Below are 24,688 nucleotides of genomic sequence, written 5' to 3' on the forward strand. Positions count from 1 at the left end.
AGAGGTGGGACACCATCATTGAGCCACTCCAACCAATAACGTCGGTTTGGATGGGGCACACAAACAGAACACACCAGCAAAGCTCCTTGCACAGATGATTTGTGCAAGCAAACTAACTTAAATGCCTTTTTTCTTTCTTTCTTCTGCCCACACTCCTTTTTAAATAAACTCCACATTTTCCTGACCCATGATTGTAACTAAAGGACAGGTTTCTATGTCAGCATTGACCAGGTATACTGTGACACCTGTCTCCCAGTCTATGAAAGTGTAATCTTTTATATTCTGCTCCAATCCCTAACAACACTTGGGTTGCATAGTCATAACCACCAGTGGAGATTTCAACATATCTATTCATTTAAAAGTGTGTGTGTGCATGCATACACACCAATCACAAGCCTAATTAAGATTAATGAGAAATCAAGGACCATATTGTCCTTTTCCTTTCCTTTCCTTTCCTTTCCTTTCCTTTCCTTTTTTCTTTTTTCTTTTTAGGTTGTGATCAGCTTCCCTAGTGGGACCATTTTTGGCCTCAGCATCCAACACACTTTTTTTGCCCAATTCCCCATCCCTTCTAAAACTTTCTTTGTTCATGCTCCTGGTACTCTTTCTTCTTCCACCCCTCTCCTTCACTTCTCCCCCTTTGACTGTTTAGGTTCCTTGGACCTGACCTTTTTTGTTTGCTTTATACCATAAAGTTTACAGAATATTGGCTAGATTAATGTCACTGTGTAACCGGTCCATATATGTCAGGAGGGAAGAGACACGTATGCTCTGTCTAAAATACATATACTTAAGTACTAGATAAGTTGCTAAATAAGAAACTTCAAGTAAGAATTTTAAAAAATACAAATTTAAATTAATGGGATTTTCCATTTTAAGGATACCTCAGCCATGCTGTCTGTGTTGTTTAAGAAAGCCTATGTTTCCCCAAGTTGTCCCTCAGGTAGGATTTATTAATGTGCTACTGTTGCACCTTGGGGGGGGGCGAATTCCTTCCCGTAACCCTCTGTTTAGATTTATGCACAACCAACTAACCTAATGGAAGATTATGATGAAAGCCTTACAAATGAGGGCAAATTTGATCATATGGGTTGGGTGAATACTTGCCAGACTATTCCGCAAGACTCATCTCCACATAGATCATGTGTTGAGATTGTTTCATGATGGTAGAAGAGCAACTGTGTGAATTTGCTCTACAAAGAGGTGGAATTGTACAACTGAGGTGAAGGCAGGTACTTGTATAGTGGCATTTTTTTGATAGGCAGGTCATGGATGGCTGTGCTGTTCTTTTCATTTTCTTATTCATAGGAACGTGGGAGAGGAGGAGGAGGAGGAGGAGGAGGAGGAGGAGGAGAAAGAGGCAATGATCTTGCATGATTGCTGTCTTGGGACAGAGCTCTAATGCACCCAGCAAACTGCTTCAAACATTACTACAAAGAGTTGGTGCATCTCTGTAACTTCTGAGGATGTTGGCAGCTAGCGTACAAATTTTCCAGAGTACCATGTTTCCACCCAAGGGACTTTTTCCTGGCATTTTGAAGGGAAGAGAAAATATCAATATCAATTTCTTATTTCCTCTTTTTTTAAAAAACTGATAGCACTCTGCCAAATAAGAAGTAACACTTCAGTTGCTTGACCTTTGAGTTGTGATAGATTAAAAGCTGGCGATGGTTTTAACTGCAAAGTTTATTCTCTTTTATAAAAGGTTGAATACCACCCTTTCCATAGGCCTCAAGAATTAGTGGATTACTGCCAAAGCAGGAATATTGTTTTCGAAGGCTACTGCCCACTTGCTAAAGGTGAAGCCCTTAGTCATCCTGACGTAATTCAGCTTGCAAAGAAATATGGCAGAACTCCTGCACAAATATGTATACGCTGGAGCATACAGGTAAGTTCTAAAGTTGCCAGCATTCTTGGTCCCATCCAGGTGCGCCGAATCCGAATAGATATTGGGGGAAGGGGCTGACGTCACGCACGATGTTGTGTGTGACACCCGGATGTGACATGTGATATTTGTGCGTTGTGTTGAAGCTTGTTTTCCGTTTCCAGCGGCTCCTCCGCCTTTTCCTCCTTCTCCTGCGGCTGTCACAGGCTGGGGACCACTTCCTCTCCATGGCAGGAAGAGGAGGAGCCACCAGGTTCCTGGCTCATGTGATAGCATCATGTACAGGCATCGCACCTGGACAAACATTGAGGGGGCCCAGCCTCCTGCTAACAAATATGGGGGGGGAGGCTCAAAGGGGTTCAGCTCCTAGGAGCCGGCGTCCCTGAACCCATCTCTATTTTAAAAAATTGTAATTATTATTATTTATTATTATTTATACCCTGCCCATCTGGCTGGGTTTCCCCAGCCACTCTGGGTGGCTTCCAATAAAACACTAAAATACAATAACCTATTAAACATTAACGTATTTCCTGCCCACCCACATAAAACATGCCCAGTAATAGTAGACATACCTCGTGTGTCTCTTAGTGCCCTCAGTGCTAGGAGTACACCGATGTTTCAAGGTTGTTCAGTAGCTATTTAAAGTAATTGGCTTGAAGTCTTGATGATTGTTGGGTAGAGAGATTGAAAGATACCTCGTCCCTTGGACTAAGTTTAGCTTGGTTGTTCCTGCCAGTGTCACACAAGCAATCTGTTAGTGGAAGAGATCCAAAGATTGAGCACCCTCTTCTTCTGTCAGTGTAGAACTATGGTGGCTGAAATACTGGCCGGCAAGAAGTAGGGTGCTGTGTGGATTAATTCTTTGTCAATTCTTTGGGCCACTGTGCCCAAACTTGACCTGCAGAGCTGTGTTTGATGAGCGCATGGTTCCTCCCTTGGATAAATATACTTGCAAATCATTTCAGCATTCGTGTTTTATAGAGAGACTTCTAATATTGTTATATTCGGAGACACATAGGACCCAAAAGTGACTGCAGACGTCTTGCTAAAGGAGGTATTTTGGCCTAGTGCAAGCTTCCTCAAACTCGGCCCTCCAGATGTTTTTGGCCTATAACTCCTGTGATTCCTAGCTAGCAGGACCAGTGGTCAGGGATGATGGGTATTGTAGTCTCAGAACATCTGGAGGGCCAAGGCTGAGGAAGCCTAGCCTAGTGCTTCCAAACAGCAGAAGAAGGGAGTAAATCTGTATGTGGGCTGTACCACTGAGGATAGGGGTTTACAGGGTTCATAGGAAACTAATACATCCAGGAGAAGAGTAGACTAAAATACTTCTCCCTGACACCTAGTTTCCATGTGCAGGGGTTTTTATATGGAAGAGCTTTCAGTCATTAGAATTCCCCACCTGGCACGCTCCAGACACCTGCTTATCATCTCAACTAAGCTGAATTGTTTCAGGTTAACTTAACGTTTGTAAAGAGATGATTCACTGACAACTTCCACTAATTAGACACATTGACTTGGGTGAGATAGTTCTAATTCATTCTCCCTCTTTACGTTTTCTTTTAAAAAATAGAACTTTAGGAATATATAAATTGTTTTTATTTTTCATTCTAGAATGGCATTGTCACTATTCCAAAGTCTACAAAACCAGAGAGGGTCCTGGAAAACTGTCAGGTAAGAGCAGATTGCCTTGTGCCAGATGTACGTGAATTATTGTACTTTGGACATAACTTTTCATTATTTTACACTCCTCCTCTGCCATCCCATGTCGATTAACATAAGATGGAATATTTGGGAATAACATGAGAATGAACCAGAACTTTAGCAAGCACACATGTAAGGAAACAATGAGAAGTTTAAAAGCTGTTGATTGATCTGAAACATCACAATCCCAGTGACAAAACATTGAGAAAATGGCAAGGAGCCAGGTGAAGTGGGCACCTCCATGAGAAGAACAAAAGTATACTCGCTGCATTATTTAAAGAAATGTAATATAGCGTATTAAGGGCATCATGTGCTAAAAGAGGAAATAAATCCTGCAGCAATTCCCAGCTAAACCTAGACTAAAGCTAAATTTGAAACGGATAAAGCTAAATTTGTATGTTTTAAAATGAGGTGGGCTAAAATGAAGATTTTGCCTTATAAGTAATAACCTAAACGTACTTCCGCCTGCTGAAACTCAAAAGTTCCTTATAGAGGGGATATCTCTCCTCTTTTCACTAGGCAGAAAAAAGGAGGAATTTGAATTTGATTGTATAAGTTTAAAAATCGTGATTTTAGTAACATTTCTAGAAGCAAAGTATTAAATACCTCTTTTTTTCTATTGATTCTGTTGCTCCACTTGATGTTGTCAATTATCACTATGAGAGATTGTTCTCTTTGTTTCTGGTTAGAACACAAGAATATTTGTTCCCAAAAAGAAAAAAGTTTGGCTTAGGAGTAGAATGAAGTTTAGCTTTAGTTCTTGGGAGACCGAAGTGTAGAAAATATTTAACACTAAAGTGTGGATTTAGAAGAGGACAGTTCCCCTGCAATTAAGGAGATTAAAGGCAATTATATTTGCAATATGGGTGGGGTGGAAAGCAGAGTGAACCAGATCAGGATGTGGGGGGTGGGGGCTTAAGACCCCTTGTACCCTTAACATTGCTTCCAGACAGTACATGTATTGATAGGTTTTTTTGCATAAAGTTTGTGGACAGGATTTATACAGTATCAGCTGTTTATTGAGCAGTCATTCTGATTTGTTTGTGGGTGTCAGATGTTAGTGGTGGTTGCTTGTGAGTAACCAGGCAGGACTCTAACCTGTCTTTAACAGGTTTTATTTTGGTGCAAAACTATTTACAGTGCAGAACCATCAGTTCATGTCTGCCTCAATCGCTAGCAGAATCCGGGAGTGGTCGTTTCCGGGTCCTCCCCCAACATAAGAGCTTAGTCACCCCCAGCCTTTTCCTTCCTTCTTTGCGTTTTACACCTCTGCGCAAGGTGGGCTTGGCAAGGAGCGGTGCCGAGGCTCCCAGTATCCTCCTCTAGCCCTTTCCCCCCGTTACCTGGGAGGTGTAGCTTTCTCCACCCTCAGACTGACAAGGTGTGGCGCTGGGGCTCCCAGCATCCTCCTCTGGTCCCTTCCCCTCTTCCCCACTGGAGGTGTGGCTTTACCCACCGCAGGAAGAGGAACTGCTTCTCAAGATTTTCAGAGGTTCCCTGTATCCCAACTGCCCCTCTGCCTCCCTTCCCTGTTCCAATGGCAGTTCCCTGACAGTGGGGGAGTTTTATCCCATACTTTCTAGTGCATTTTCCCATCACTTTCCTAACTGCAAAAAGTCTGGATTTTTTTGAAGGGAGAGGAATTGGGTTTGTTGTGCAAGAGCTTCGCACCCACTTTAATGGCACAGCCTGAATTTGCCAGTATGCAGTTTAATCCCACTCACAAAATATGGCAGTCTGGAAGGTCCCTATGTGTTGTTGAATTGTGCAATGAATGGAAAGCTGTTTTGGGTGTCCAAAACGGTTGCATGTAATTTCTAAAGACAGAACTTAAATGAGGGTAAGTTGAAAGCAAGCTAAAAGGGACATTCAAGAGACAATTGTCTACAGGGCAATTGGAGGTTAATTAATACCAGAATCCCAGAAGTACAGATATAACGATGAACACAAATTGGAAAGATACAAACAAGTCCAAGAGAATGCAAGTGTGTTTGGTGAGCAAAGTCAAGGAGGTTATAAAAAGCAAGAAGGCTTCCTTTAAAAAGTGGAAGTCTTGGCCAAGTTAGAAAAATAAAAAGGGGCACCAACTCTGGCAAAACAAATGTCGGTTGGTGATAAGGAAATTGGAGAGCACCTTGCTAAAAACACTGACACAAGCAACACATTTCTTTAAATATATCAGAAGCAGGAAGTCAGCCAGAGAAAGGCGGTTGGTTTCTTTGATGGCAAAGATTCGAAAGGGTTATTGAAAGAGGATAGGAAGATTGCAGGGAAGCACAAAACTTATTTAACATTAGTTTTCAGCATGGGAGATGTTGGGCAGATACTTGCTCCTGAACCACTTTTTCAGGCAAGGTTTTTGAAGAACTAAGGCTGCAGTCTGATGCACACTTATTTGGTAATGAGCTCCACTGTACACAGTGAGACAGAGGATCACTCACACAAGACTGTGATGGCCAAGAGCTTAGATGGCTTCAGTGGCGTAGCATGGGGGGTGCCAGGGGTGCCGGCCGCACCGGGCGCAACATCTGGGGGGGGCGCGAGTCCAGAGGGCCCAGCCCCGTCGTGCCCTCGGCCCACCCCTATTGTCAGAGCAGCCGGCCAGCCTCTGCCTGCTCTTACCTTGCCCACCCGAGGACTGCAGCAGCGCCCGCCCCCGTGGCCACCTACCCCCACCTCGCCCATTGGCTTGCCTCCCTCGGCCCCGTCTCTTTCCGATGGCCGCAGGGGTGTCCTGCTCGGCGCCGGCGCCTTTTTTCAGGAGGTAGGGAGGCTGGACGGGGAGGTGGGGTCGGAAGCGGGCAGAGAAGGAGAGGAGCTCGTAGCCAAAAGGGCTGCACCGGCCGGCAAAGGGCCGGGGAAAGTTTGGAGAGGAGAAACGCACCGTCATGATTTCCCGGTGGAAGCGGCAGGATTAGGGATGGCAAAGCGTAATTACGCACAAATTTCGCTGGGTGAGAGCTTTGGGGATCGATCGGCGGAAATGGGAATCAATTGGAATATGAGAAAGAGAGAGAGAGGGGGACCATCATTCATAGGCATAGATTTGTAGGGCTAGGGGGCGCAAATCCATGGGTTAGGGGGCGCAAATTACTTGCCTTGCCCCGGGTGCTGACAACCCACACTACGCCACTGGATGGCTTTAAAAGGGGTTTAGCAAATGCATGTAAGTCTTATCGCGACCTTAGGGTGAAAGCTGGGAAATAGCCGGATAGATAGATAAATAAGTAGATAAAATTATCCTTGATAGTTAAATGGAACCTCTGCGTTCATAGACCAGCTGTTATGGGTCACCTGAGGGAGAAGTCATGACATTTATTTGTAGTTTGAGTTGCAGATCAATAACATCTGGAGATCCAAATTTGGGAAACCCTGATTTACATGCTAGGAAATGTATATTCCACCCTTTCCAATGCATTTTGCATCACACAGGGCAGCTAACAGTGACTGAACCAATAAAATCATACAATCAGCATATGAGCCAAAACAGATAAAATAAAGGCAAGTGCAGCAGATAAAAGCAACTAAAATTAGGGTTTGTTAAGGCCATGCTACACTGAACAGGAAGCAATTAGAAGGAGAAGGTGCAAGGAGGGTTCTGATTAGCTTGTCAGTTCACACTTGGCAACCGGGCACTGCAGTTGTGTTTTTAAGGGTTTCGGTCGATAATGCAGTTTACCTTCATAGGCAAGTTTTTTTAATGTGTGATGTTTTATTATGTTTTTATATGTGTTGGTAGCTGCCCAGAGTGGCTGGGGCAACCCAGTCAGATGGGCGGGGTACAAATAATAAAATTATTGTTGTTATTATTATTTAAGTGCCCCCCCTCACCAAAGAAAATCAGCACAAATGAGGTGGTGGGGAGGCAACACAGAAAGCATGGGCTGGCAAAATATGCCATGAACATTTTGCCATGAACAGTCCCACAGTTATTCCAGTTGGTCTTCACCAGTTAAAACAGCGAACCAGTGCTTTAAGCTACCAGTTTGAATAAATAAATGCTTGCAATCCCGTCCTTTTTAAAACTTTGCTAAAAACACACACCTCAGGTAGTCCTGGGGAAGAAGGGGTTTATTTCTTCTGAGACAGCCAAGGGAAGAGAAGGACTTGTTTAGGATATGCCGGGTGTGTAGCGTAACAGTTGCACATCTAATGCTGTCGTCTCTGCTTTAATCCATGCACACAGCTTACAGGAATTCCCAGTTCAGGGAACCAAGCGAGGGAAAGGGGAGGCAGGCAAGGAAATGGCCTTTCACCGTATGACATGCGCCGCCTGTGATCGAACTTCGTAAACTCTAGGAAAGAGTCCCTTCCTTACAGTCTGTGTCTATCCTCCCCCAGGAGCCATTCTAGCAGTTCTACGTGCCAACTGGTGTGTTCCAGGAACTAAACCTGTGCTTCTCAGAAAGCATGTTTACAAGGAGGCATAGCTCTTTGTCTGGCTAGGAGAAGGGATTTTTTTAAAAAACCTCCCAGCCAGGGAATCCCCTTTCTCCCAGAAGCTCTTAGTCTCATCAACATTCTGTGTATATTATGTCATCACTGTGCCCCCCCCAATGAACACTGGCTTCATTAAGTAGTCTTAATAGTGTAAGACTTGTTATTTCGTTGTGGTTTTCTTTCCCAAGTTCTCCTTCACTTGGTGTTTTGACCCACATTTCTCCCAAAATTGTTAATGGTGATTTACAGAGGTGTGGGGAAAGAGGAACAGAAGGTATTCATGGGCATCCCTTGGTTTTCGAACTGATCGTGGAATTGTAGCTGTAGATGAGACTTCAGGGTCCAACCACATTGCTTTCAGGGCTAGCTGTGGAATTGTCTCCCACAAGAGTCAGCGATGGCTGTTAACTTGGGTGGCCTTAAAAGAGGATTAGATAAATTCATGGCGGATAAGGCTTCCATTGGCTACTCATTCTGATGGCGCACTGGTTGTCCTCAGATCCTGCCTGTGGGCTTCTCCAAAGGCATCTGTTTTGCCACTTGAGAGCAGAATGCAGGACTAAATGTGCCCTGCAGCCTCTTTTTAAGTTCCTACATTACGTTCCTGCTCAGTTTATGTTGCACTGAGAGTGTGGGAAGTTGGGAACAAACAGTGATGGATGAGAAATGGCTTAGTACAGGCATATCCAAAGTCCGTTTCAGGGGCCCAATCGATTTAATCCAGCCTCCTTGGTAGCATATGTCCTGGGATAAAATCCTAAGAAAAGCTCAACAACTTTGCAGTAAACCTAAACTCTAAGAAAAGCTCAACAACTTCAATCCTAAAAAAAGCTCAGCAACTTTGGTCGGCTCTCACACATGTTCACTTCATCAAATCTGGCCCTCTTTGAAAGAAGTTTGGGCACCCCTGGCTTAGTAAAACAGTCTAAATAGATCAAATATGTGAGCCTCGACACATCATAGAGAGGAAGTCAAGTATTTTCCAAATTAGGTAGAGCTATGACATTCTAACTATCTGGTTGTAGATACAAACTCTTGAACCAAAATTATGATTCAGGATGCCGGTGTGTTTTTAAGAAGCAGGCAGTTGGTTTTTATTATTGCCTTGTATGTCTTCCACTAACCACATATACATTCCCCTTAGGTCTTTGACTTTTCCCTAGCAGAAGATGATGTTGCAATTCTGAATGGAATGCATGATGGGAGACATGTCTCCTGGGATCCAACCCCAGTTGTTTAGATGCCAAGGCTTGGATTGTTGTTGTAAGTTCCATAGTATCTGAAGGGACAATGCTGCTTTTGTAATGTATTCCCATGCAGTAATGCAAAATGAAATGAAATATTGCCTCGATAATTAGCTGTACAACCTATTTGGGTGTGGTAATATGTAGCTTAATAACAGAGAATGTAGAATTTACACTTTTCTCCCCCAAGCCCTTACAGTTACTCTTCAGCCTTCCCAACAAGTTCGATACTTCTTTTTTCTGCTCCAGCAAAGCCCTGTCATTTTGTATCTAGCATTTGTTTTTTTAAAAAATATACTGTAATAATAATGGGTGGTATTCAACTAAGTTTGAGTATAAACTTTACATTCATGGGCCTAATTTAAAGGTAAAGGGACCCCTGACCATTAGGTCCAGTCGTGACCGACTCTGGGGTTGCGGCGCTCATCTCGCTTTATTGGCCAAGGGAGCCGGCGTACAGCTTCCGGGTCATGTGGCCAGCATGACCTAGCTGCTTCTGGCGAACCAGAGCAGCGCATGGAAACGCCGTTCACCTTCCCGCCAGAGCAGTACCTATTTATCTACTTGCACTTTGACGTGCTTTCGAACTGCTAGGTTGGCAGGAGCAAGGACCGAGCAACGGGAGCTCACCCCGTCGCGGGGATTCGAACCACCTATTGATTGGCAAGTCCAAGACTCTGTGGTTTAGTCCACAGCGCCACCTGTGTCCCTTGGGCCTAATTTAGTCATGTTCTTTTCCGTCAATGGGTCTGTTCCAAGTAAAACATGACGCAAAAAGCCCCTGCACTATTTCCTAAGAAACAGCCCTCTGGCATGAAGCATTCCTTAGATCCCTCTCATCCTTTCCATGCATGCCAGCACAGGATGTGCTCCAGAACTCCAGTAAGAAGTGCCCCATTCCTTCTGACACCAGTTATCCTTGACACCAGTGGGGACTAAAATTTCAGCATTTGCAAGCATCTGCAGAGAAGCAGCCTCAGATCCATAAATTCTGCAAAAAGTGAAGAGCAGCTGCTATTTTGAATTCTCTAGTTCATTCTGCTTGGTTCTTCTGCACTCAAGCAACCCCAGAAAGTTGTGCCTGTCTTGCCAAGGCCATCCAACATCTTATGGCAATAATAAGTGCCATAGAGCTAGTATCTGCTCTTTGGTCACCTTTGTTTCCCCCCAAAGTCAAGGGACACCAGAGCAAATTTTTATGCAAATAGGTGTGAACGAGTTCTAAAGAGTTCACTATAGAGAATCTGTAATAGATCTAGATGAGCCTGATCTGCGGAGATTTTCTAGCTTTGATATAGGCCTACCTACATTATCACTTCCAGAGGCTCAGCTATGGGAATGAAGACTATCCCCATGGGGTCCTGCCATTCTTCCTCCAGGGTCTTCATGAAGATTCTGGTAGCCGTGATAACCCATCTCCAGATAGTAGAGAACAATATTCAGCACCTCAACTCAGGGTCTTCTGGATGTGATGCTCATGCTTCAGGGGATGCAGAAACAAAGATTAAGGGATAGGAAGTGGGTATCACCTTCTTCTGGAAAAGACCCTGATGTTGGGAAAGATTGAGGGCACAAGGAGAAGGGGACGACGGAGGACGAGATGGTTGGACAGTGTTCTCGAAGCCACAAACATGAGTCTGACCAAACTGCGGGAGGCAGTGGAAGACAGGAGTGCTGGCGTGCTCTGGTCCATGGGGTCACGAAGAGTTGGACACGGCTAAACGACTAAACAACATCACCTTCTTCACCTGATGGCCCCAAAGTCCTTGGTAAATCTGATCAATCGGTTCTACAGTATTAGGAGACTGGGTTAACTGCTGGTAGTGCCAAATCTACTTCACCAGGACTCTTTTCTTCATCCTCAGCCACAGCTATTCCTCTTGACTGTATGGAGGTTGATAGGCAGATCTTGATAGCCATTAAATGCCCCTCAGGGTGAACTCCATTGATTTAGCCTTGATTGATTTAGCATTGATTGATTGATTTAGTCAATCTTCCACTGCTCCTGCTTACAACAGCTCCTGCTTAGATGTTTTGATTCTTGGGTTTCTTTCAGCTTCACTACAAGTTAATTTAGTTTTCATCTAGGTTGGATTTCGGGGTAAACATGATGTTATACACTTGACATTGGAACCTAGTATTAAAACTTGCATTAAAGTATATGTAGTGTATGTTTTAGACAGAGCCTCTGCCCACTGAATTATCAGCCTGGCATTAGGTATGCAGTCATGCTTGTCTGATATTTTCAGAGTTCCTGTGTCTAGAAGTGTATGGAAAGTCTGACTGTGATTTATATTGTTTTAGGACTTCCTGCAGCAGTTTTCCCACTGCTGTGCTGTTTTAGCCGTATCACAAAACAAAAGTTCCTTGCTTTTTTATCATCCCAGCTTGTAGCGAGCTGGTATTGTTGTTTGTCCCTGAAGTTTTGTTGCTAACACTTTGAGCGGAGACAAAGTTTCTCCCCTTGATTACAACTCCTGAGGGAGATTCTGAAAACATTTTAAAGGGATGCCTTAAGGCCCACGCCCTAAATTACATTTGATCATGTTTTTAAGAGACACTTTTCCTACGGGTTCCGTTGGTCCATTTCTCACTTCCAGTAAAGTTTGGGCTTTTTCACATGCTATGTGACTGCAAACTAAGGTTAGACTCAGGAGTGTGTACTTAAGAGCAAAATAAAAAAAAACTAAGCTCATACCAATAACAAACTTAGTTGGTCTCTAAGGTGCTACTGGAAGGAATTTTTTTATTTTGTTTCGACTACGGCAGACCAACACGGCTACCTACCTGTACTTAAGAGCAGATCACGTTGATGAGTGATATGCTAAAATTACTTGCAAACATGCATGCATTGCAGATTTTCAGATGTATACCTAAGAAGTTTATTTTGTGAAGAGGTTTATTATTACTATTTTGTTGGAAAGCAGGAGCTACTTATATTCTTTGCTGTTGTGTTTTCTGCGGCAACCTTGATGCTTCCTACAATAAACAAACACAATGTGCAGGGCAGATCCCTGAATGGCTGATGTGAACCATGGGACTCTGACCACATCTCCCCAGTATATTCACCAGGGAGTATATGCATGTCCTTCATACTTAGACATGGGTGGTGCTGTGATCTAAACCACTCATCCTCTTGGGCTTGCTGATTGGAAGGTCGATGGTTCGAATCCACTCGACGGAGTGAGCTCCTGTTGCTCTGTCCCAGCTTCTGCCAAGCTATCAGTTTGAAAGCACGCCAGTCCAAGTAGATAAATAGGTACCGTTGCGCCAGAAGCGGTTTAGTCATGCCGGCCACGTGACCCGGAAAGCTGTCTGTGGACAAAAGGCGACTCCCTCAGCCTGAAAGCCAGATGAACACCGCAACCCCATAGTCGCCTTTAACAGTCCAGAGGTCCTTGACCTTTTACCTTTATCATACTTAGATGCTTATGTGCCCCTAAAATCTTGTTCTCGTAGTGGAGGAGAATATGGCTGTGCGCTCCCCCAAATCCTTATTGCATAATACATGTTGCAGGTGCCTGTTCATGGATGCCTGTTCATGACGGCATGAAGGGTGGAAAGTTCCCAATGTTGGGCGCTCCGCCGCCTCCTCCTCTTTCTTAAGGGAGAAGATTCATCTGATTTTCTCTCTCTCTCTCTCTCTCTCTCTCTCTCTCTCTCTCTCTCTCTCTCACACACACACACACACACACACACAAACACAAACACACACTGTGTGCTGCACATTACATTTTTGTGCTTTAGGCAAGATGTGCAAATGTGGCCACACATCCATCACAGAATAGGGGTCTTTAAGCCAGGGTAAGCCTCTTAAGGGACGCGGGTGGCGCTGTGGGTAAAACCTCAGCGCCTAGGACTTGCCGATCTCATGGTCGGCGGTTCGAATCCCCGCGGCGGGGTGCGCTCCCGTTGCTCGGTCCCAGCGCCTGCCAACCTAGCAGTTCGAAAGCACCCCTGGGTGCAAGTAGATAAATAGGGACCGCTTACTAGCGGGAAGGTAAACGGTGTTTTCGTGTGCGGCTCTGGCTTGCCAGAGCAGCTTCGTCACGCTGGCCACGTGACCCAGAATTGTCTGCAGACAGCGCTGGCTCCTGGCCTCTAGAGTGAGATGAGCGCACAACCCTAGAGTCTGGCAAGACTGGCCCAAACGGGCAAGGGTACCTTTACCTTTACTAAGCCTCTTAAATGGGCATTTGTATTTCCTGTAGGACTCACCAGTGCAGCTACAGCAAAAGTGTGGAAGCTTCTCTAAGCTACACCTGAGTATTTCTGCATTATTATAATTTTTGCAGGGCAAGCCTGAGTTGGCTGGAGATTAGATCCAGCTAACCATTTGACCTTGTGTTCTAACATTAAAAAGCTGATTTGTTGACAGTGGGGAGGGTGTAATGGCAGGTGCGACCAGCACATGGAAATTGTGTGAAAGCACACTTCCTTTCAAAGAACAGTTACTGAAAGTAACAGTTATGTTCTGTGATTTCTCCCCCACCCCAAAGCTTTTCACCACCATTGCTGCTCCTGACAACTATTTGTTTGACTTCCTTACAGTGCAGAGGGAGTAAAGCTACCTAAAGCAAGAAAAAAATGAGGCCCAGCCTTCTCTAGTGCAACTGACATCTCGATCCGTTGTTGCATTTAGAATGTGCCGCAGGAGATCGAGTGTGAAGGTTTAAGCATTTATACATGGGAAAGTTAGCTGTGCAAAGTGCTTCCTTCTCAGTTCTTAAGCAGCACATGGCAGTTACTGGATCACAAAGGTTAAAGAGAGAGCACACAAACTTGGGACGTTAGTGCAAAATGGCACTGCTCATTAGCAAAAGTAAGGATGGTGCTTCTGCTGCAGCTGTACAAGTTAGCGCCGCAGGTTCAGCAGATCCCTAGAAATAGAGTGCTGGACAAAAACCGTGAGGATCCCTGAGGATCTGAAGACTTGCTGTAGCACAGTGTGCAAAGCACAGCACAGGTGCAGATCCCAACTTGGCCCACAGCACCTTCCTTGCAGACGTAATGTGTTACACTTATCAAGAAAGCCTCCTCCCAGCCTCGCAGGAACGGAATACTATTTTCTCATATAAACTGGGAGTCTTCCTGTGTTCTGCTTGCTGTAGCTTTCCATTAACTGGTAGAGAATTTTTCTCGAGCTTTCTGGCATGCTGCTGAATTTAGAAAACAAGGAAAAGGCTGCTCTCGGTTCTTTTGACCAGGAAATAACTTTGGCCTATGAAGTTTTATATTGCTTGATAAACAGTTGTGAAAAGAAGTAAATTTTTGCCTTCGGAGATGGTTTTGGCACGTTTTCATAGAGCTGGGGCGAAAGAACGCCTAAAAAGTTTTACCGCTTAGCCCACAGGATAGCATCTATTACTTTGTTTCAGCATAGACTTATTATACTTCTACGGACTTTCAAAGATTGACAGAGGTGTGCTCAATTGATTTCAAATATATTAGAGAATTTACAAGTGCACACATTTTGTTTTTGTTACTAAATCATGTCTATTATGCAATAAGAATTACAGTGCTATCTAGTATAGTGGTTTGCGTGTTGCTTGTATTGTTTGTTGGGGCGAAAGAACATGCTTTTATCAGCATATCTCAAGGCCTGGCTTTTATAATAGTATTATTTATAAATGACATTTACACCCCACCTACCCTCCCAGCAAGCTAAAGGTGATGTGCAAGGTTCTCCCTCCCTTCTTTATCCTCAAAACATCACTGTCAGGCATATTAGACTGAGAGACAGTGATGGGCGCAAGGTCAGCCCGCAAACTTCTCCATTTCAGTTTGCCACCTGGCAAATAAATTAATACTGACACAGCCTCACAGGGCAGGTGCTGGCTAAAGTTGCCAACTCTCTGCCGCACTCTGCCCCACTGGACCCATTCTTGGGCTAGACACACACTCAAAAATCTGGTTAAATCTTTTCCAGGTATGCTCAATGTACTGAAACGTTTGACCTGCCGAACTTCTGCTGTTAAATGTACGGGAGCAGAAAGAAAAGAAAAAGGAAAGAGAAGTTGGCAACCTTAGAACTACAGGTGAAACTCGGAAAATTAGAATATCGTGGAAAAGTTCATTTATTTCAGTAATTCAACTTAAAAGGTGAAACTAATATATGAGATAGACTCATGACCTGCAAAGCGAGATATGTCAAGCCTTTATTTGTTATAATTGTGATGATCATGGCGTACAGCTGATGAAAACCCCAAATTAACAATCTCAGAAAATTAGAATATTAAATGAAATCAGCAAAACAAGGATTGCAAATAGAGCCATATTGGACCTCTGAGAAGTAGAAGCATGCATATGTACTCAGTACTTGGTCTGGGCCCCTTTTACAGCTATTACTGCTTCAGTGTGGCGTGGCATGGATGCTATCAGCCTGTGGCACTGCTGAGGTGTTATGGAAGACCAGGATGCTTCAATAGCAGCCTTCAGCTCTTCTGCATTGCTCAGTCTCATGTCTCTCATCTTTCTCTTGGTAATGCCCCATAGATTCTCTATGGGGTTCAGGTCAGGCAAGTTTGCTGGCCAATCAAGCACAGTAATCCCATGGGCATTGAACCAGGTTTTGGCAGTGTGGGCAGGTGCCAAAGTCCTGCTGGAAAATGAAGTCAGCATCCCCATAAAGCTCATCTGCGGAAGGAAGCATGAAGTGCTCCAAAATCTCCTGGTAGACAGCTGCATTGACCCTGGACTTAATGAAGCACAGTGGACCAACACCAGCTGATGCCATGGCTCCCCAAATCAACACAGACCGTGGAAACTTCACACTGGACTTCAAGCATTTGGCATTGTGTGCCTCCCCATTCTTCCTCCAGACTCTGGGTCCTTGGTTTCCAAATGAGATGCAAAAGCTGCTCTCATCAGAAAAGAGATTTGGGGAGCCATGTCATCAGCTGGTGTTGGTCCACTGTTCCTAGCCTACCGAAATGTTCACAAGAGCGTGATTGTGCATGCCTACTTATGTTAGTCATTTGTGGCTTAGCGATGGTCTGTTGTGGGAGGGCATAGCCAGCTCTTTCCCAACTTGGAGAACACCCCTGTGTGATTTACCTGCAAACAGTTGATCACGCTACCTTGCTAATGGCTCTTTGTAAGCTGGGCCTATATAAATGATGATCATAAATAAGACTAATAAATAGCAGCAGCAATAAAGCAGTTTGACTATTGATTGATTTATCTATGTCTGGAGTGACCTGAAAGTGGTGGTTTAGAAAGAAAGAGGAAGAAAGAGCTGCTCAGCTATGTTAGGAGTGTCAGATGGTGCCGCTGTTCAGATTTCAATACCACTCGTGCATGTCCTTTTTGTATTAGAAACAGAAGCATTCGGCCAAAAGAAATTGTTTCGAAAGACAATTCGGAGTATGTAAAGCACAAATGGAGCCCCACCTCGTGTTTCCTCTTAATACAATACCCAAGAGCGTATCCCTCAGTGCCAGAGATAATTAAGAAATGCACCGTACCCATTTAAAACAAATACAACATTCCTAATTTCCTTCTTTGGGTACTTGGTAACTTTCCTCTGTTATTTCCCCATGCATCTGTCAACTGTTTGCTGATTTTCATCATGAAGCAGATTAATACTATAATTCTGTGTAATGCCTACTTGCAAACAAGTCCCATTGGACTAAACTTGAGTGTCACGGCCTAGAAATGTTAATATCAGTAAAACAAATGAGGCTGACCTTTGAGTCATAAGTTCATAGGATGGGACCCCAAAGTTGTTTTCACAAACGCAAGTGGTGCTATTGAAGTTTCCCACTTCAATAGAATTAAAGAAGTGCTTTTGATAGGAACATACATTTCAATTTAAAAAATGGCTTTTGTAGTTGTTATTTATTCTGTGGTCAATATTCAAGAGTGATGCACTTTAAACAGTCTTTTTAAAGCTTCTTTGATTGTTCCAAAAAGGCAGCGGGATAGGAAGGCTTCTCATTGTGCATTTGGGTCTTGCCCAGTGGATAGAAATGTACATTTCCCCACAGGTTTCCATTATCCCATTGTGCATCCTTCCTCAGGGGATGCATTTATGTATCTCCTTTGAGTCAAGATCTAGAAACACGCAAATCACTCATGCTTCTTTCACTCTTTATCTGAAACATCCCAGCAGAACACATTTGGGGATGTTTGGTGTAATATAGGTGTTGTTCTGCATCTGTTATATATTTGCCTGGCCCTTACTCCAAAGGAGACCAGGGCGACGTGCATACAATCCAGCCTTACAACAGAATAAACTACTACAAACACTCTCGCAAAAACTGCAGTAAAACAACAGAACCTCTCAGCTAGCAGAAATGATAAAGACATCAGTCCCAATCGCCCTTTCCCAAACAGGCTTGGACAGACAAGTGTGTGCTTCAACTGGTGGAGGGCAGGGAGGGAGAAAACCAATGAGACCGACAGACACAGCTCAATGGGGAGGGATTTCCATAACTGAGGGGCCACCACAGAGAAGACCCTAGCCTATGTCCCTGCCAATCAGGATCACAAGCAGAGCCTGCCCTGCAGATTTTAAAGGCAGAGTTGGCTGGTCTTCCCATCTTCTCTGACACTTGCTATGCTGGCCCGGGCTGATGGGAGTTGGAGTCCAGCCCACCCACCATGTGGTTGGGTTCTGGACTGTCACTGTCTGTGATGGCAGAATTAGACACATTTTTTGAAAGAAGGAAGGGTGGGAGAGAGTTGCTGCCACTAACTCTGGATTTCAGGGAACCATTTTTGCTATGCACTCTTATTGCAAGTTCAAGTCAGAAATTTCCCCATGAGAACTTTCAGCTCAGATTTATTTCCCCCCACCGAATGCAAGTTATTGTGGGGCGCCCCCTGAATAAATAAATTACTTTTGGGAGCCAGCCTAGCATGACTTTATGATACTAAGTTTGGCACTCAAGATAAGTCAGGTTTTGCTCATCTGGAAACTGTAGGCAGTCCACTGCACTCGATCACAACTTTTACTTAGGACAGGAGTGAAATTGAGAGTTATTTCTGCAGATAAGCAAAAATCAGCTTTCAGGGGAAATCCCACTTAGCTTGGGTCCTCACACCTGGCCAGAAGTCCTGAACACTTTTAAGCCGCAACATAGCATCTTTTGCTAGACCGCTCTGATGATCAGTGGGGGAATGGAAATGGCTGTGAAATAATAAAGAAAAGAGGAAAGATCAACAACGAAAAAAGTCAAAAGGGAAGGGTGAGGCTGATGGCTGCCCAGCTACAGAGTTTCCTGTCTGATTTTTCTGAGGGTAGACTGTTTAATCTCCACTTTTTGTTCAGTCTTTTTTTCTTCTTCACTGCAGCTTGCTTATTATATGACTGAAAAGCAGCTCAGACCCTCCAGTTGAGAAATGCCAATGGTGGTTGTAAAATGCACACATAAGGCATTTCTGACCAAGCTGTACATTTGATTGCAGAGAACTGAAGATACTACGGCTCCTTTCCTTGCCCACAACTTAAGCTAGAAGATAATTATGTCACCGCTCTATAGGCAGTAAGCAGGCTGCAGAAATTATAAGTTCAGAAGCCTCAGAGTCAAAATATATGTACTATGGGCCTGATATACTGTAGTAAACACCAGCCTGCTTCCCTTTAAAGTGGTACAACAGGATGACGTGAGCTCTGCTTTTTCAAAGCTCTGCTCTTGGATGAAAGTTCCCTTGTTGAAGTAAACAAGGCTTGCGAGTTGTTAGATCTCTTCTGTATGTTGGATATTGGTGGAGTAAAAGATGCTTCTTCTAAATGCCCCGCGGGAGTTAAACAGTTTACTCTTTATAACTCCAACAAAGACTTCCAATTTGGGAAGCCAATGTCTGATTACTGAGCACACTTCTCAGGCTTCTATGAAATTCTGCACCTGTGAGAGAGAATGAATTTGCTGGCATAACTTTGCCATGAGATCCTGTTAAATTTCCCTTGAAAGCTTGCTTTAGCCATCTCTATATGACTGCAGTTTCTCTGCTTTCTTCACCACATAATACCCAAAGTTGGCATTCAGCGTACATCAAAGTATACTACATACCACTCCCATTGTTCCCAATCTGTTTCCTACTTCCCAAAGTTCCAGTAACCTCTCAGTGGGAAATATATAAAGGATGGTATTCATGGCATTTGTTCTGTCAGCACAAGCACTTCTGATTTCACCCAGAAAACTAATCCGTTTTAGTTCTCCTCCCCCTGCTCCAGACAAAAGAAAAGCACAGGCATCTTTAAAGGTGCCGATCACGAAAGCTCGCAGACCTGCTTGTCTGCAGTTTGGCAGGTTTCTCTCACGTCCACAATTTTCAGACCAGTTGCCCACAAAACACATTGGGAGATTAAGTGATTTCTATTTTACCTCTTCCAAACCTGAGACTGCTGCCCTTGCAGGAAAACTACTGCAGTTATCATCCTGAGATTTTACAGGCTTCATACCTCCAAAAGGGTGATCTTGTCTACAAATTTCATCCAGTTCTACCCCAAAATAAAGTTTTAAGACGTTTCCTTAATAAAAAATAAAACCTTAAAGGTTTCCAGCAGAAAGGCCTTTGGAGATATTTGTAGTTTAACAGGCTTTATCTACTCTGGAGAAGCTAATATACCTGCGAATTTCATACCCTTCTGTGGGACGTTATATAATATAAATCACCAGATGCTGTGTGTTCTGTTTTTCTTGAGGTAGGGCACGTTGATTCTATGATCAAAAAGGTGGCTCAGTCACAAAGGGCTTGGGAGATATCAAAGAAGCTCATGTTTGGACAATAATGCAATTCTAAGTTGAGGGAATTCTACTATAAACTTCGCCCCTATTTTCATTCTACAGCTGAAGGATCGTTTTATCTGCTTCTGCCGTGAATCCTTTCCCCACGATGGAGCAGCTCTTCAGGATTTTTCTTTTACTATTTCCCAGATGTTGCTTTGCAGAGTCAATAGTTTCTTAGCTTATTCAGGTTATTTTTCAGTTGATTCATCTGAATATTTGCAGCGGGTTGGACTTGATGACCCTTGTGGGTCAAACAAAATTCTATGATTTTGTTTGTGAATAATAATAATAATAATAATAATTTATTTATATCCCGCCCTCCCCAGCCGAAGCCGGGTTCAGAGCGGCTAACAACAGTAAAATGATACAACATTCTAAAATCATTTCATTATAAAATCAGTTCAAATCAGATTAATGGCAACCATTGGGCTAGTGTTCTGTGAGGACTGCCAAAGGAGGGGGTCAGAATAATAATAAAATTTCCATCCTTTGGATCAGTGACCACTTCTATCCAACTGGAGACAAATTTCATCCATGCATGCCTGAATCCTTCTTTCTAAGGATTGATATTTGTTTTGCTACCTAAGCATATTCCTCTGGCACCAGCTACTATGTTAGCTTTGGGGGTGTGGGTGCTGCCAAAAGCTGCTAACATATGAATTGAGTTCTAGTCAGCTATTTGGGTGGAATTGCATATGCTTAAGAAGTTCCGCGAGAAAAAACTTAGCTCTTCTGCAGTGTCCAGTGTTGACTGTGATGCAAACTTAAGGGAACAGTTTGTGCACTGATTGGTCTGAGGTCGACACATACTGCATTGTTCCTGCTTCTGGAGAGAGAATTCCTCAGGTTCTCACTCTCAGTGAATGAAAGCATAATGAGACTTTTGAAGAGGCATAAGTGTTGGAGAACACTTATGAATTCACCCAGGCACCTTAGGAGCACGGTTACATCCCTCCCTGTGCATCTGTTGGGTTTAGAGAAGGTAATAACTCCACCTGACAGTATTCCTTTGCAAAAGGAAAGCATCAACTTGTTAAGAATGGTTTCAAATTCATTTCCAAATAATGACCTTCGCAATCTGAAACATGATTAAGCTCTGACAGTGCCTATGCTAAAATGAAATTGACTTTTAAAGTTAGTAGTATGTATGCATCTATGTATGTATGTTGGGTCATTTGGCCTATAGGCATTCAAGGTTACTACAGACAAGCTGGATACAGACTATTGTTTTTAAGTGAATTGGAAGTGATTTGAGAAGTGTTTTGCTAATCCCATGTCATTTCCATACAGTTATTCCAGCCAACTTTTTTCTCTCTTGGTCAGATTTGTTTTGCTGGTTTTTGAAACCATGCTGATCCTGTTAGCCTAAGTAGCAGTAGATTGTATAAAACAGGACTTCTTTTCTTCTTCTTCTTTGGCGATCACTCGTAGCCAAGTAAGATTGTCTTCCATGAACACGGCCTTAACAGAGAGTCCATAAGTTACTGTAGAGGCAAATTCTGGATCCACATGTCCTTCCACAGTGGGGACATACAGTATTTATATGTGTTTATACTACATTTTTTTAGATTTGCCTTGAGAGTGTCTATAAACCTCTTTTGTTGACCACCAGCATTACATTTTCCATTCTTAAGTTGGGAATAGAGTAGTTGCTTTGGAAAACGATAATTAGGCATCCGAACAACATGACCAGTCCAACGAAGTTGATGTTGAAGAATCATTGCTTTGACACCGGTGATCTTTGCTTCTTCCACTACACTGGCATTAGTTTGCCTGTCTTTCCAAGTGATGCCAAAATCCAGCATTCCCTGAGCTCTGCGAGTGCAGCATTCTCCCAATTGAAGTGCAGAGTGTCTGAGGACTGGGCCATTTGCAGGGAAACCAAAACAAGGACTAAGGTTGAGTTTGTTATGGTTGCATTAGCAGTATACCAGAGTATTATAACTTTACAGGCTAACATTTGGCATCTTTTTCTTTTCAGGTCTTTGACTTTAGTCTGAAAAAAGAAGATATGGAATTTTTAAACTCCATGAATATTGACAGAAAACTGATTCACCTTACCTACCCATTATGGAAAGGATAATCTTAAAACATTGCAATGGCTCAAACCATGAAGATATCAGAACTACACAGATCTGTCTTGCTATAAATTTATTTTAGACAGCCCAATATACCCATCTTCCTACCTCATTAAAATACCTTTCGGGAAATCATGAGTCATTCTTCATCCCAACTAAATCAAAATAAAATGATATTATAGAAGACAGCAACAGCCTTGTGATTCTTGCCACGTGCAAGGCAAACGGGATTTACCATTGGATGCTAGTGGAAATGAGCTGGTCTGGTTAATTTAATGAAATGCCCACATACAGTTTTGCATGAAAGCCACTAAATCAGTTTAGAACCAGATGCTCCTGTTAGATCACCACAGTCTCGTTTTACTGGCAATAAAGATCTTTAAACAAATAGTAGTCCTTGCTTCATGAAAGCTCTTTTAATTCAGACTTCTTGTAAGCAACAGATCCTTCACTTAGTTAAGGTGCAGACAAGGAGGCAGCATGTAGATAAGCCTCACTCTGCCTGCAGTGGCTATAGACCAGTGGTTCCCAAAGGGGTGGGGGTGGGATTACTGGAAGAGTACATATCTTAAAAAGGTAAAGGGACCCCTGACCATTAGGTCCAGTCGTGACCGACTCTGGGGTTGCGGCGCTCATCTCACTTTATTGGCTGAGGGAGCCGGTGTACAGCTTCCGGGTCATGTGGCCAGCATGACTAAGCCGCTTCTGGTGAACCAGAGCAGCGCACGGAAATGCCTTCCTACCAGAGCGGTACCTATTTATCTACTTGCACTTTGACGTGCTTTTGAACTGCTAGGTTGGCAGGAGCTGGGACAGGTGCTCACCCCGTTGCGGGGATTCGAACCGCCGACCTTGTACATGTCTTAACTTGTTACTTTTCTATTATGGTTTGAACAGAGGTATCTTACCCTGTTCCCCTTTCCTCCCAAGTGAATAACGTTCACTGAAGTCATGTTTTCTGAGGACATCCTAGGAACTAGAGGTTCTGCTTGGTTCTGCTTCCTTTAGTGCAGTCATGCTCTCTATGGTTGACTGGTGATGGACATATGCTCTTTAAATATTAACCCATCCTCAGGTTCTTTCTTCAGAACAGAGGTGGAGCTAGCTGCTTCGGCCCCTGGAGTGGCGCACAAGCTGTGCACCCGGGGGTGGGGCGAGTGTCTCAGGGGGCGGGGCAAGCATCCCAGGTGGTGCCGCCCACAGCGAGCGTCCAAGGAGGGCACCACGGGGAGCGTCCCAAGGAGCTAGCTGCCCATAGGGGGTGGAGCAAGCCACCCATGGCGGGCTGCTTCCTGGGCAAGGAGGAGGGAGCCGCAAAGCTTTGCCAGCAGCCTTCCTCCCCTCCCTTCCCTCTTCCTTTTGACAGCTTGGGGGAGGCTCCCCCCCCCCAGGAAGCAGCCCGGGAGCGGGGGGCAACGGCGCACTGCCTGCCCACGACTCCCAAGCCTCCCCCGAGCTGTCAAAACGAAGGGGGAAGGGGGGGGCTGCCGGCAAGGCAGCACAGCTCTTCCCCTTGCCCCAGCGGCTTGGGGTAGGCTTGGGAGTTGCGGGCGGGGTGCACGCTGAATGTGATGACACCCGGGATGGACCACCCCCACTGCCCCCCTTCCTCCGCCCCTGCTTCAGAATGCAGAAATTAAGTATGTTAAGGCAGAATTTCAAATGTTATATTTAAGGAGCTGTTTGTGTGAACAGCAGTGAGAAAATCCTATACACACATGGGAATATGCCCCATTGAACTCTCCAGGGCTTGCTTCTGAGTAGACGTGTACAGGGTTGTGCCCATTTGTCATCCAATTACTCCTGCAGGACTATCTTGTTCTGTTTTGTTTGCCTTTGTTCACAAGAACCGATGCCTTTTCTGCCATGGCGTCAGAAGGCCTCCAATCCTGACATTATCTAAAAATGAAACCTTTATATCCCATTACCACACATTCTGAGTCACTCCATCCCTTCAATTGTGTAATGTTACTCTGACATACCAAATCCCTCCGAGTAGGATACATAAGAACAAGTTTCACGAAGAAAGGAACATATTGTTTGTTTTCAGCCTCCGTTAGCTCACTTCCTTTCAGTTGTCTCTATAAATTAGCAAAATATGTCCAGGCTGTAGCCGTGAGGCCGTTTGCAAAGGGGTTTCCTTACGTGATTCTCCATGCTTTCTCTCTGACAGTTGCAATTTAACGGTTCTCTTGTTATGGCCGACGTCTATCAACTCAAAACATGAACGTGTTAGGGTTCCACGGCTGATGGAATTGACAGAGCAGTTTTATCTGAGTCATTCAGAAACAGGCGTGCGGCAATTGAAACGGATGGTTTGCAAAACACACACTCAAGTAAGTGCACAAGTGAGGCATTCTGTTCTGCTCCCTGATAATTTGTAACTGCCGAGAAAAATGCCCAGGATAGAGCTCCATTTAACAGGAAAGGAATTTCCCCCCATGTGATTATTAGTATCCTGTGGTTATGGATCATATTCACCGTTTACGCCAAGCCAAGCTGGAATGTTTCCTTTCTCGGGTCTTAGAAACCAGCGGCAGAGAAGCTTCTTCAGCCCAAAGGTTGCATTCCCCCATGGCTAGCCTCCTAAGGGCCACATAG

General features: G+C 44.1%; 1 protein-coding gene across 3 annotated transcripts in view; it reads left to right on the plus strand.

Annotated features, from left to right (window-relative positions):
- Window positions 1-22,279, plus strand: part of LOC308587417 (glyoxal reductase-like) — a 66,981-nt gene extending 44,702 nt beyond the window's left edge. For 2 of the 3 annotated variants that reach the window (XM_081195067.1, XM_081195069.1), the window contains exons 5-7: window positions 1,706-1,888; window positions 3,500-3,559; window positions 21,991-22,279. In XM_081195067.1, coding sequence (XP_081051193.1) covers window positions 1,706-1,888; window positions 3,500-3,559; window positions 21,991-22,092 — 345 coding nt within the window. In that variant the 3' untranslated portion in view covers window positions 22,093-22,279. Of the gene's footprint in view, window positions 1-1,705; window positions 1,889-3,499; window positions 3,560-9,173; window positions 9,293-21,990 lie in introns of all 3 variants that reach the window. The other variant, XM_081195068.1, reaches the window with a different exon arrangement.
- Window positions 22,280-24,688: the final 2,409 nt, after the last annotated feature.

The sequence above is a fragment of the Podarcis bocagei genome (assembly GCF_964188305.1).
Source record: "Podarcis bocagei genome assembly, chromosome: 5".
NCBI classification, from domain to species: Eukaryota; Metazoa; Chordata; class Lepidosauria; order Squamata; family Lacertidae; genus Podarcis; species Podarcis bocagei.